Raw genomic sequence first — 14,076 nt, forward strand, 5'->3', positions numbered from 1 at the left:
TATGTCGTTTTTAGCCATTTTTGAGACATGTCAAAATTTGTCATTTTTTGCCATACTATACTATGCGGTTTTTGGCTGCGTTATCAAGATGCTAAATTATGATGGGTTTTTTTACGTCTTTGTCCTTTGTTTCTACTTTGTATGCTATGAGGCCACTCTACAAGCTATAATATGTCATTTGCAGCCATTTATGGGACATGTCAAAATTTGACATTTGTCGCCATACTATACTATGCAGTTGTTGGCCATATTTGCAACATGTGAAAATATGATTTTTTAAATTTTTTATTTTGGCCTTTTTTTCTACTTTGTATGCTATGGCAAGACTCTACAAGCTATAATATGTCGTTTTTAGCCATTTCTGGAACATGTCAAAATTTGTCATTTTTTGCCATACTATGCTATGCGGTTGTTGGCCATTTTTTCAATATCATAAATTATGATTTTTTTTTTTTTTACTTTTTGGCATTTTTTTCTATTTTGCATGCTATGGTGCTACTCTACTAGCTATAACGTGTTATTTTCAGCCATTTATGGGACATGTCAAAATTTGACACTTTTTGCCATACTATACTATGCGGTTTTTGGCTGTTTTATCAAGATGCTAAATTATGATGTTTTTTTTTACGTCTTTGTCCTTTGTTTCTACTTTGGATGCTATGAGGCCACTCTACAAGCTATAATATGTCATTTGCAGCCATTTATGGGACATGTCAAAATTTGACATTTGTCGCCATACTACTATGCGGTTGTTGGCCATATTTGCAACATGCGAAAATATGATTTTTTAAATTTTTTATTTTGGCCTTTTTTCCTACTTTGTATGCTATGGCACGACTCTAAAAGCTATAATATGTTGTTTTCAGCCATTTTTGAGACATGTTAAAATTTGTCATTTTTTGCCATACTATACTATGCGGTTTTTGGCTGTGTTATCAAGATGCTAAATTATGATTATTTTTTTTTCACTTATTGGCATTTTTTTCTACTTTGCATGCTATGGTGCTACTCTATTAGCTATAACATGTTATTTTCAGCCATTTATGGGACATGTCAAAATTTGACATTTTTTGCCATACTATACTACGCGGTTTTTGGCTGCGTTATCAAGATGCTAAATTATGATGTTTTTTTTACGCCTTTGTCCTTTGTTTCTACTTTGTATGCTATGAGGCCACTCTACAAGCTATAATATGTCATTTGCAGCCATTTATGGGACATGTCAAAATTTGACATTTGTCGCCATACTACTACTATGCGGTTGTTGGCCATATTTGCAACATGCTTAAAATATGATTTTTAAATTTTTTATTTTGGCCTTTTTTCCTACTTTGTATGCTATGGCAAGACTCTAAAAGCTATAATATGTTGTTTTCAGCCATTTTTGAGACATGTTAAAATTTGTCATTTTTTGCCATACTATACTATGCGGTTTTTGGCTGTGTTATCAAGATGCTAAATTATGATTATTTTTTTTTCACTTATTGGCATTTTTTTCTACTTTGCATGCTATGGTGCTACTCTATTAGCTATAACATGTTATTTTCAGCCATTTATGGGACATGTCAAAATTTGACATTTTTTGCCATACTATACTACGCGGTTTTTGGCTGCGTTATCAAGATGCTAAATTATGATGTTTTTTTTTTACGTCTTTGTCCTTTGTTTCTACTTTGTATGCTATGAGGCCACTCTACAAGCTATAATATGTCATTTGCAGCCATTTATGGGACATGTCAAAATTTGACATTTGTCGCCATACTATACTATGTGGTTTTTGGCCATATTTGCAACATGCGAAAATATGATTTTTTTAAATTTTTTATTTTGGCCTTTTTTTCTACTTTGTATGCTATGGCACGACTCTACAAGCTATAATATGTTGTTTTCAGCCATTTTTGAGACATGTTAAAATTTGTCATTTTTTGCCATACTATACTATGCGGTTTTTGGCTGTGTTATCAAGATGCTAAATTATGATTATTTTTTTCACTTATTGGCATTTTTTCTACTTTGCATGCTATGGTGCTACTCTATTAGCTATAACATGTTATTTTCAGCCATTTATGGGACATGTCAAAATTTGACATTTTTTGCCATACTATACTATGCGGTTGTTGGCCATATTTGCAACATGTGAAAACATGATTTCTTTTTTTTTTTTTTCATTTTGGCTTTTTTTTCTACTTTGTATGCTATGGCACGACTCTAAAAGCTATAATATGTCGTTTTTAGCCATTTTTGAGACATGTCAAAATTTGTCATTTTTTGCCATACTATACTATGCGGTTTTTGGCTGCGTTATCAAGATGCTAAATTATGATGGTTTTTTTTACGTCTTTGTCCTTTGTTTCTACTTTGGATGCTATGAGGCCACTCTACAAGCTATAATATGTCATTTGCAGCCATTTATGGGACATGTCAAAATTTGACATTTGTCGCCATACTATACTATGCGTTTGTTGGCCATATTTGCAACATGTGAAAATATGATTTTTTAATTTTTTTTCATTTTGGCCTTTTTTTCTACTTTGTATGCTATGGCACGACTCTACAAGCTATAATATGTTGTTTTCAGCCATTTTTGAGACATGTTAAAATTTGTCATTTTTTGCCATACTATACTATGCGGTTTTTGGCTGTGTTATCAAGATGCTAAATTATGATTATTTTTTTTTTCACTTATTGGCATTTTTTTCTACTTTGCATGCTATGGTGCTACTCTATTAGCTATAACATGTTATTTTCAGCCATTTATGGGACATGTCAAAATTTGACATTTTTTGCCATACTATACTATGCGGTTGTTGGCCATATTTGCAACATGTGAAAACATGATTTCTTTTTTTTTTTTTTCATTTTGGCTTTTTTTTCTACTTTGTATGCTATGGCACGACTCTAAAAGCTATAATATGTCGTTTTTAGCCATTTTTGAGACATGTCAAAATTTGTCATTTTTTGCCATACTATACTATGCGGTTTTTGGCTGTGTTATCAAGATGCTAAATTATGATGTTTTTTTTTACGTCTTTGTCCTTTGTTTCTACTTTGTATGCTATGAGGCCACTCTACAAGCTATAATATGTCATTTGCAGCCATTTATGGGACATGTCAAAATTTGACATTTGTCGCCATACTATACTATGCAGTTGTTGGCCATATTTGCAACATGTGAAAATATGATTTTTTAAATTTTTTATTTTGGCCTTTTTTTCTACTTTGTATGCTATGGCACGACTCTACTAGCTATAATATGTCGTTTTTAGCCATTTCTGGAACATGTCAAAATTTGTCATTTTTTGCCATACTATGCTATGCGGTTGTTGGCCATTTTTTCAATATCATAAATTATGATTTTTTTTTTTTTTACTTTTTGGCATTTTTTTCTATTTTGCATGCTATGGTGCTACTCTACTAGCTATAACGTGTTATTTTCAGCCATTTATGGGACATGTCAAAATTTGACACTTTTTGCCATACTATACTATGCGGTTTTTGGCTGTTTTATCAAGATGCTAAATTATGATGTTTTTTTTTACGTCTTTGTCCTTTGTTTCTACTTTGGATGCTATGAGGCCACTCTACAAGCTATAATATGTCATTTGCAGCCATTTATGGGACATGTCAAAATTTGACATTTGTCGCCATACTACTATGCGGTTGTTGGCCATATTTGCAACATGCGAAAATATGATTTTTTAAATTTTTTATTTTGGCCTTTTTTCCTACTTTGTATGCTATGGCAAGACTCTAAAAGCTATAATATGTTGTTTTCAGCCATTTTTGAGACATGTTAAAATTTGTCATTTTTTGCCATACTATACTATGCGGTTTTTGGCTGTGTTATCAAGATGCTAAATTATGATTATTTTTTTTTTCACTTATTGGCATTTTTTTCTACTTTGCATGCTATGGTGCTTCTCTACTAGCTATAACATGTTATTTTCAGCCATTTATGGGACATGTCAAAATTTGACATTTTTTGCCATACTATACTATGCGGTTTTTGGCTGCGTTATCAAGATGCTAAATTATGATGTTTTTTTTTTACGTCTTTGTCCTTTGTTTCTACTTTGTATGCTATGAGGCCACTCTACAAGCTATAATATGTCATTTGCAGCCATTTATGGGACATGTCAAAATTTGACATTTGTCGCCATACTATACTATGTGGTTTTTGGCCATATTTGCAACATGTGAAAATATGATTTTTTAAATTTTTTATTTTGGCCTTTTTTCCTACTTTGTATGCTATGGCAAGACTCTAAAAGCTATAATATGTTGTTTTCAGCCATTTTTGAGACATGTTAAAATTTGTCATTTTTTGCCATACTATACTATGCGGTTTTTGGCTGTGTTATCAAGATGCTAAATTATGATTATTTTTTTTTCACTTATTGGCATTTTTTTCTACTTTGCATGCTATGGTGCTACTCTATTAGCTATAACATGTTATTTTCAGCCATTTATGGGACATGTCAAAATTTGACATTTTTTGCCATACTATGCTATGCGGTTGTTGGCCATATTTGCAACATGTGAAAACATGATTTCTTTTTTTTTTTTCATTTTGGCTTTTTTTCTACTTTGTATGCTATGGCACGACTCTAAAAGCTATAATATGTCGTTTTTAGCCATTTTTGAGACATGTCAAAATTTGTCATTTTTTGCCATACTATACTATGCGGTTTTTGGCTGCGTTATCAAGATGCTAAATTATGATGTTTTTTTTTTTACGTCTTTGTCCTTTGTTTCTACTTTGTATGCTATGAGGCCACTCTACAAGCTATAATATGTCATTTGCAGCCATTTATGGGACATGTCAAAATTTGACATTTGTCGCCATACTATACTATGCGGTTTTTGGCCATATTTGCAACATGCGAAAATATGATTTTTTTAATTTTTTATTTTGGCCTTTTTTTCTACTTTGTATGCTATGGCACGACTACAAGCTATAATATGTCGTTTTTAGCCATTTCTGGAACATGTCAAAATTTGTCATTTTTTGCCATACTATGCGGCATTTGGCAGTTTTTTCAAGATGCTAAATTATGATGTTCTTTTGACTTTTTTGTCCTTTGTTTCTACTTTCTATGCTATGGCACGACTCTACTAGCTATAATATGTCACTTTTAGCCATTTTTGGGACATGTCAAAATTTGTAATTTTTTGCCATGTTATACTATGCGGTTTTTGGCCATTTTTTCAATATCATAAATTATGATTTTTTTTTTTTTACTTTTTGGCATTTTTTTCTGCTTTGCATGCAATGGTGCTACTCTACTAGCTATAACATGTTATTTTCAGCCATTTATGGGACATGTCAAAATTTGACATTTTTCGCCATACGGTTTTTAACTATGCGGTTTTTGGCTGTTTTATCAAGATGCTAAATTATGATGTTTTTTTTTACGTCTTTGTCCTTTGTTTCTACTTTGGATGCTATGAGGCCACTCTACAAGCTATAATATGTCATTTGCAGCCATTTATGGGACATGTCAAAATTTGACATTTGTCGCCATACTATACTATGCGTTTGTTGGCCATATTTGCAACATGTGAAAATATGATTTTTTAAATTTTTTTTCATTTTGGCCTTTTTTTCTACTTTGTATGCTATGGCACGACTCTAAAAGCTATAATATGTTGTTTTCAGCCATTTTTGAGACATGTTAAAATTTGTCATTTTTTGCCATACTATACTATGCGGTTTTTGGCTGTGTTATCAAGATGCTAAATTATGATTTTTTTTTTTCACTTATTGGCATTTTTTTCTACTTTGCATGCTATGGTGCTACTCTATTAGCTATAACATGTTATTTTCAGCCATTTATGGGACATGTCAAAATTTGACATTTTTTGCCATACTATATGCGGTTGTTGGCCATATTTGCAACATGTGAAAACATGATTTCTTTTTTTTTTTTCATTTTGGCTTTTTTTTCTATTTTGTATGCTATGGCACGACTCTAAAAGCTATAATATGTCGTTTTTAGCCATTTTTGAGACATGTCAAAATTTGTCATTTTTTGCCATACTATACTATGCGGTTTTTGGCTGTGTTATCAAGATGCTAAATTATGATGGTTTTTTTTACGTCTTTGTCCTTTGTTTCTACTTTGTATGCTATGAGGCCACTCTACAAGCAATAATATGTCATTTGCAGCCATTTATGGGACATGTCAAAATTTGACATTTGTCGCCATACTATACTATGCGGTTGTTGGCCATATTTGCAACATGTGAAAATATGATTTTTTAAATTTTTTATTTTGGCCTTTTTTTCTACTATGTATGCTATGGCACGACTCTACAAGCTATAATATGTCGTTTTTAGCCATTTCTGGAACATGTCAAAATTTGTCATTTTTTGCCATACTATGCTATGCGGTTGTTGGCCATTTTTTCAATATCATAAATTATGATTTTTTTTTTTTTTACTTTTTGGCATTTTTTTCAATTTTGCATGCTATGGTGCTACTCTACTAGCTATAACATGTCATTTTCAGCCATTTATGGGACATGTCAAAATTTGACATTTTTCGCCATACTATACTATGCGGTTGTTGGCCATATTTGCAACACGCTGAATCATGATTTTTTTTATTTTTTATTTTGGCCTTTTTTCCTACTTTGTATGCTATGAGGCGACTCTACAAGCTATAATATGTAGTTTTCAGCCATTTTTTGGACATGTCAAAATTTGACATGTTTCACTATACTATACTCGCGTTTTTTGGCCATTTTTTCAACATACTAAATTATGATGCTTTTGGCCTTTTCTTCTACTTTATATGCTATGGTGTGACTCATTTCTGAATACATACCATATTATTAATTTTTTTGGAATTATTTTGGGTTATTTTGGATGAAATTATATATTACTCCACTTCTCAGGATACATTTATTGTCAATCTTTGTTCGCCATTTGTTAATTTTTGTTAATCTTATTATTTATGTAACTTTTTCTCCTTGTTGTTCATCATTTTTGATGATATACATTAGCATGGCTTTTTTGTAGAATTTTGTCATTTTTAACGATACAATAAAATATGCCAGTTATGTGAAATTTTGAGAACAGATTTTGCTGTACGACATATTATGCTTAATTTTTGTGACTTTTGAGGATATAATAATATACGTTCACGTTTTTGAGGCATTTTTGACGACGTACTATGTTATGACGTTTTAGTGGGATTCTTGATGACATAACACAGAATGTTATATTTAAGATTTGTCTTTTCATTACATAATATACCATGTTTTTTTTCTCACTTTTTAGGACTTTTTGAAGGCATACTTTAGTATGATTATTTTGAATTCTTGACTTTAATATGACTTAACAATGAGTTATTTTTTATTTTATAATTTATTTCTTTTTTTAAATTTGTGTCACATTTTTGCAAAATATTTTAATGAGCATGGTATCTTTAAAGACTTTTTTATGGAATACAGTTACTTTTCATCACAGTTAAAATATTCATCACTGTCGTTGTGTTCATTGTTCATCCTTATATTATTATATATATTATTATATATATTTATAATGTGTCATTCTTATCTTTCAGTTGCATTATTTTATGTCTTAGATTGTAGTAAGTAATACAAAAATACATGTTGTATATTTATGAACTTTCTTTCACGAGGCCATTGTTTAAACTGTATTTTTTTATAATAATAAAGCACCTGAAACAAAATCACTGGTTTTCACATTACCTGTTGAGTTCGTTTCGGATGTCCTCCAGCTCCTGTCTGTCCTGGTGGACCGCCTCCTTCTGCTCTGTTGCTAGGTAACGCAGCCTCATGGCCTCAAGCTCCGCCTGCTGCTTCTTGAGACGCGTCATGGCGTTCTCCTGCTCCCGCTGCAAACACACAAAACATGAATCTGAACAGCTGCACAGTTTTTGTTTGCAGTGATCAAGACTTCAACTTTGGGACCATCACAGTGATTTCAAACATGTTGGACTTTGACAACCTGAGTCTTGACGTCCTGCACCGGCCTGACAACATTTAAAAATAAACCCCTGACCCCGGTGCTGAAATGTGAGCGTTTGGATGCCAAGGAACTGTTTTTCTAATTACACAGCGTTTGGTGATGAATGTGTCTGGTTTCACATTTTCACAAAAACCTCCCTGAGAAAAAATGCGGCAGGACTTGGAGGAATTCACACGAACACGATGAGAAACAGAAAGAAAACTTCATAAAAACGTCTAAAAAAAAGTCGTATTTCTCTCAGCTGCTCCGGCCTCCAGCTCAGACTTCCCAAATTTACCCATAATACCAATCTGGGCTCTGGGATCTTACAGCTGGACGTTAATAAATCAGCAGTCTGAGCAAGAAAAACAAAAACATACTAATACGCTGTGTGATTATACAGGGTTCCTACAGTGTGAGGCAAGATGGATTTAAGAGTTTTTAATGCAACTAGGAATAAAAATTAAGACCAATTTTAGTTTGTTTTTTTCTAGATGTTACCGATTGTTTTGAGATTTTATAATTTGTTTTTTTGTTACATTTTTATGACTTTTCTTCGTGATACTATGTTAACACTTGAATTTTTAATGACTATTCAAATACATTAATTTCAGACTTTTGTGATTTGATTAACTGGCATCTTTACAACATACTGAACAAACACTTTTAAACCTTGTTTTGCTCTTTATTTTACAACATACTATATTATGACTTTACTTTTTTATTACTTTTTTATGGCATAATTTGCTATCACTTGTATTTTTTAATTACATTTTAATTACATTTTTGAGCATATTTTAGGATTTGACTTTTAATGACATTTTTACAACATGCTTATGTAACTTATTTTTTTACATTTCTTTATTAAAAACATACTATACCGATTTTGGTTGTTGTTTTACAGCTTTCTCTAACATTGTTTTTATTACTTTTTATGGCTACTGTGCAATCACTGACGACATGCTATATGACTATTTTTTTTTTAAAAAAAAGTCATACTATAATATCACTTGCATATATATGATGTTACATTATAAATTTTTAAATTTTAGGATATTACTATCATGACATTTTCACAAGATACTTTATCATTTTTAATGTATATATTTATATATTTACATTTTTTTTCATTGTTTTTTATTACTTTTTTATGGCATATTACACCATCACTTGCATTTTTAATGAGATGTTTTTATGACTTTATAAAAAACATTATTTTTCCATTAAGACTTTTTCTTTATGAAATTTTTATGAATAACAATACTGTACTGTTGTATGCTACCAATTAGACATTTTTATACCAGTTGAGGCTTTATTTTAATTTAAGACTTTTTAGGGATCCGCGGGAACCCTTTTATAAATCAAACGGGGTTCAAAGTTTGCAGGTTTACGTCCAACTCAGCAGATATTTAAATATCTTCTCATGGACCGACAAGCGCTGAGATGACCAGAGCATCGTTCAGGCCCTCTGCTGACGGGGTTAAAAAAAACAAAAAAAAAAACACGGAGAACACGGCGAGCGTCGGACCGGAGGTGATTTGAGAAGCTGGAATCTGTCTGTGTGTTTCGGGTGATGCAGAGCAGAACGAGCAGCCGGCTGATTCTGGATGGGAAAACTAACATTTTCACATTACTGCCCGACCACTTTTCACACGCCTGATCACCTCACCTCCTCACACAAGAAAACACACACAATCTCTCAAGAACACATCATTCACACACACACACACACACACACACACACACACACACACACACACACACACACACACACACACACACACACACACACACACACACACACACACACGGAGGCGGTGTGTTGACACAGACCCGGCTCTCTGTGGACCATTAGCAGTCTGTATTACGGGACGTTTTAAGGCTAATTACTAGAAAAACAAACACGCTAAACATTTTCTCTAGTGCCCGCTGCCAAGGACAATCTGAGGCCGAGTCCTGAAACAATTAGAGGACGAGGTGATACCGAGGCCTCCGCGGGGGGGAGAGGAGGAGGAGCAGCAGGGGGAGGAGGAGGGGGAGGAGAAAAGCTACTAAAACTCAGGAGCCTGAAGCAGATATCTCACAGTTATTACGTCATGAATCTCCCAGAAGCTCCGACTGAGGACAAGCTCTGTAACACCTTCACCGTCTGTATATATATATACACACACACACACACACACATATATATATATATATGTATATATATATGCACTCCTGTAATCTCTTTTTTATGGACTGTTTTATTAAAATATGGTACCTGAAACTGCACTTGCACTGCACTGTTTAGTTATATTTTCAAACACTGATTTTAAATTTTTCTTCTGTGTTGTTCTTATTTTTTTTCTTTACTGTTGTGTTTTAATTTTTTTCCTGTGTGTGTTTTGTGACATTGGTTTTGATAAGTGCTATATAAATAAACATTATTATTATTATTTTTATTATAACGTGAGCAGAACAGTTTGCATTTTAATTGTAAAAATATAAAACGTACTTCCATAGAAAATTAGATTTTTGGAGCGGGATACGTTGACTAACACAGCTTTCTGGCTCTCCACATTACAAATGAAATGAGCTGAAAAGTATTTTACTGCTTGAAAGACGATCATTTACCTGCTTTAATATTTCACACACTCGTATCGCTCTGCGCACAAAATGTGGTTTTCAAAATCAAGTGTTAGAAAATGTTATACATTAATATTAATCATTAATATAAACATCAGTTCTGATTATAGATATCATGTCATGATGCCACTACGTTTTAAATAAAAAAAACACAAATAAAAGACTTCTCTTCCGTCTCCTCCTCCTCAGTGTGTGAGTGTAGCTGCTGACAGTCTGGGATATGTCAGTGATCAGCAGCTACATTGACTGTGACAGGTCACCTAGTGGAAATAGCATGTATTTCCTCCATATGCCAAATATGGTCAAAATGACCTCATCAGGTGGAAAATAGTCAAAATGACAAATTCAGAGTCAAAAGCCCAGAATGACACCCAGAAATAATACAAGTCCTGTTTTTCTGCTGATGGCTGACTGTAGTCTGTGTTCATCTGCAACTTTTTGGGCGCAGGTAACGTGAGCTGACGCGTAAGTCGGCTTCAGCTTGTTTTTTAATGTCGGTCTGGCTTGTCTCGACATGAGGAACATTCAAATAAACTGGTCCTTTTTAGGCAAACGTGTCGCCACAGCAGAAAAAGTCCTGTGCTTGTTTAAATATATATTTTTAAAAAGTTGAAAAAACGATGTCGCTCCAAAACGACGCCCTAAAAGATCAAACGGGACAGACGGCGTTGAAGTGGAGACGAGCTGTGAGCTGCAGAGGGACCGAGAGGAAGTCCAGGAGAGCAGGATGCAGGTTTTAAGTTTTGGGACGACCAGAGGATGACTTCGCCTCCAGACCCCGAAAGCAGCCGGGAGGACGGCCCCGACGTGAGAACAGCTCACACGGCGTTTTCTGAGCGGCTCTCCAGCTGTGGGAGTTCAGGGGGAGTTTTTCACGCAGGTTTTTTGGGGATGTGAAGGATAAAAGACGACTGAGACTCACCTCAGAGACGAACCAGTTTCAGCAAAACAGCTGAAAGTGCAGAAAAACGCTGCGAAGTATAAAAAGTCTGTTCAGTGTAACGAGCTGACAGCTGACGCTGAGGTAGCGCCGCACCTGAGGGGGTTCAGGGGGAGTTTCCTGCTCTGATGTACCAAAAAATCAAAAATTACATCATCGAAAAAAAGAGTCCTGGGGCTGATTAACCCTTTGAAACCCGGATCAACATCACTATTCTTGTGCTGCGACACCTTCACGAGTGTTTAAACCTTCGAAATCTGAGAAAATGGATGAGCTTCCTTTTGAAAAAATGATTAAAAAAAAGTCAATGTACAACATTTCTCCTAGTTGCATGAAATTTTGGGGGAAATTAGTTGTAATAAATCCTATTTATATTTTAATTATTGTTTTTCAAATTATTAATTTTATTATTTCTAATTATTTTTATTGAAGCAAAGAAAAAAACTATATTTATAATTATCATACTATAATCTTAATTATTTAACAGAATTATTAGTAATTTTTTTAGCACCTGTTTGGGACATTTCATTGTTGTTTGTTTGTTTTTTAATTTATTTTCTGGTCATTTTTCCATCTTTTTAATATGTATGTGTATGTTATGTTGTTCTTAACTATTGTATGTGTATAAACCTGCATGTTTATATGAATATACTGTCTTTCTTAACTATTTTTGTATGTTATTGTTTTGTTTGGTTCATCTTTAAAAATGCTAAAACTGTCCAACAAGCTTTACGTGTTGACCAAAAAAATAGCTCGAAATGAATTTAATAAATAAATAAAAAAAATAAAGTAAATTTTTTTTTTTTTGAAAAGAGAAAGAAAAAAGAAACGTGTATAAACCCAAACAAAGAGCAGAAACATATAGATTATTTTTCTTTATGTATGTTATTGTTTTGTTTGTACGTGTTCATCTTTAAAAATGCTAATTTAAAAGAAAAAACTATTTAATCATTTAGCAAAACAAAGCAAAGTTTATCAAATGTTAAAAGTTGTCTGAAAACGAGCAGCCGTACGTCAAAAAAATAAAAAAGTTAAAGAAATAAAACTGTTAAGAGTCTAACGAGCTCTACATGTTGTGATTTTCATGAAATCGCTGGTTGGACCTCCCTGACCTCCCCTGTCTGGACCACGCCCCTCAGCCTGGAGCTCCAGGACATTCCATGACATTCCAGGACAGACCAGCGGGACCCATCAGCGTCTCCACAGAGACCAGTAACACTGAAAGTCCCTCAGAGGACAAGTTTCACGCAAACACACTCAGGACAGAGGACAGTCTGAGTCTCAAAAAATGTCTCAAAGCAGCGTCCAGATGGGGCCACCGAAAATCTAAAGGTGGCACGCCAAAAATAAAAAACTGAATTTAAAGTATTTGATTATACTTTTAAAGCGGAGCTGAAAACTATTTCAATATAAAATTGAAAAATTGAAAAACAAATGAAAATGATGTGAAAATGGGTTGAGGGGGATTTTTAGATATGATATAAAACTCAAAAAACATATCTTCTTTTAAAAAAAATTTTTTAATTAATTTTTACGTTATTATTTTTATTTTTTTCATTAATTTCGGGCCATTTTTCGTTAAGTTGCTCGTAGCTGTCTTCCAGTGTTTCTGAAAGAAATTAAGACAATTTGCTGACGCAACTGTCTCAATCACAACTGCATCTCTATTTTATTTCATTTACAATAATTAAATTGCATTTTAAATTGTTATGTCTTTATTTTGTGTACTCTCTTGAAAATAAGATCTCGACCTAAATGCTACTTATCTGATTAATTAAAGGTTTATATGTGTAATAATATATATTAGCTGCAGTTAAATACACCTTTCAGTGACTCAGAGTAGTTAATTTGTTGAATGGCACCAATTCTTGGTGTGTGAATATAGGGACACGTTCAGTAAATATAAAATAAACTTATAATCTGAAGCTTTCAGTTAATAAAAATAAACTATATATATATATATATATATATATATATATTTTTTTTAAATAAAGCTTATAGAAAAAAAAAAACTCCGATGTTCTGCAGGTTTCTTTTTGGTAAACTGGCCTGTGGTGCTGATAACTGGTGTATTTACAGATAAAAATATGTGCTTCTTTCTTTACAGCCCATAAAATGACCAAGTTTAGTCTTCTCTCCCGACACAACCGGCTTATTAAAAGCCAAATTTAGTTTCCCGACCTTCCACTTCGGCTGTAAAAATACCAAATTTAGCTTCCAGGGCTCAGAACTTTAATCTCTTTGTCCCAATATTTTTGCTTTGAAAAGACCAACTTAAGCTCCTTGTCCCAATATTTTGAGTTGAAAAAAGTCTCTGATCTCAGACCCTCGGAGCCGTGCGGACATTAATTCTCGCCCCAAACCTCCTGGGCTGAAAAGCACATTATTCCCCGGGCAAGAATTTTTATGATCCGACTTGAGCTAAACAGCACGCCATGCGAGGCGCTGAGAGGAGAGAATAAATAGGCGAGGAGAGGCCGAGAAAAACCAAACAAGAGCCGGCTTTAAAAAAGCGCCCAGCGCCAAGACGGAT

At 33.4% G+C, this 14,076-nt stretch overlaps 1 protein-coding gene across 1 annotated transcript in view; it reads right to left on the minus strand.

Moving 5' to 3' along the window:
* cep120 (centrosomal protein 120) overlaps positions 1 to 14,076 on the minus strand; it is a 44,306-nt gene that overhangs the window by 12,620 nt on the left and 17,610 nt on the right. Inside the window, exon 19 of the mRNA XM_088076271.1 lies at positions 7,720 to 7,865. Within this exon, the coding sequence (XP_087932397.1) occupies positions 7,720 to 7,865 (146 nt within the window). The remainder of the gene's footprint in view (positions 1 to 7,719; positions 7,866 to 14,076) is intronic.

This window comes from Plectropomus leopardus, chromosome 4 (assembly GCF_026936395.1).
Source record: "Plectropomus leopardus strain MGB_pleo_1.0 chromosome 4, ASM2693639v1, whole genome shotgun sequence".
Classification (NCBI taxonomy): Eukaryota; Metazoa; Chordata; class Actinopteri; order Perciformes; family Serranidae; genus Plectropomus; species Plectropomus leopardus.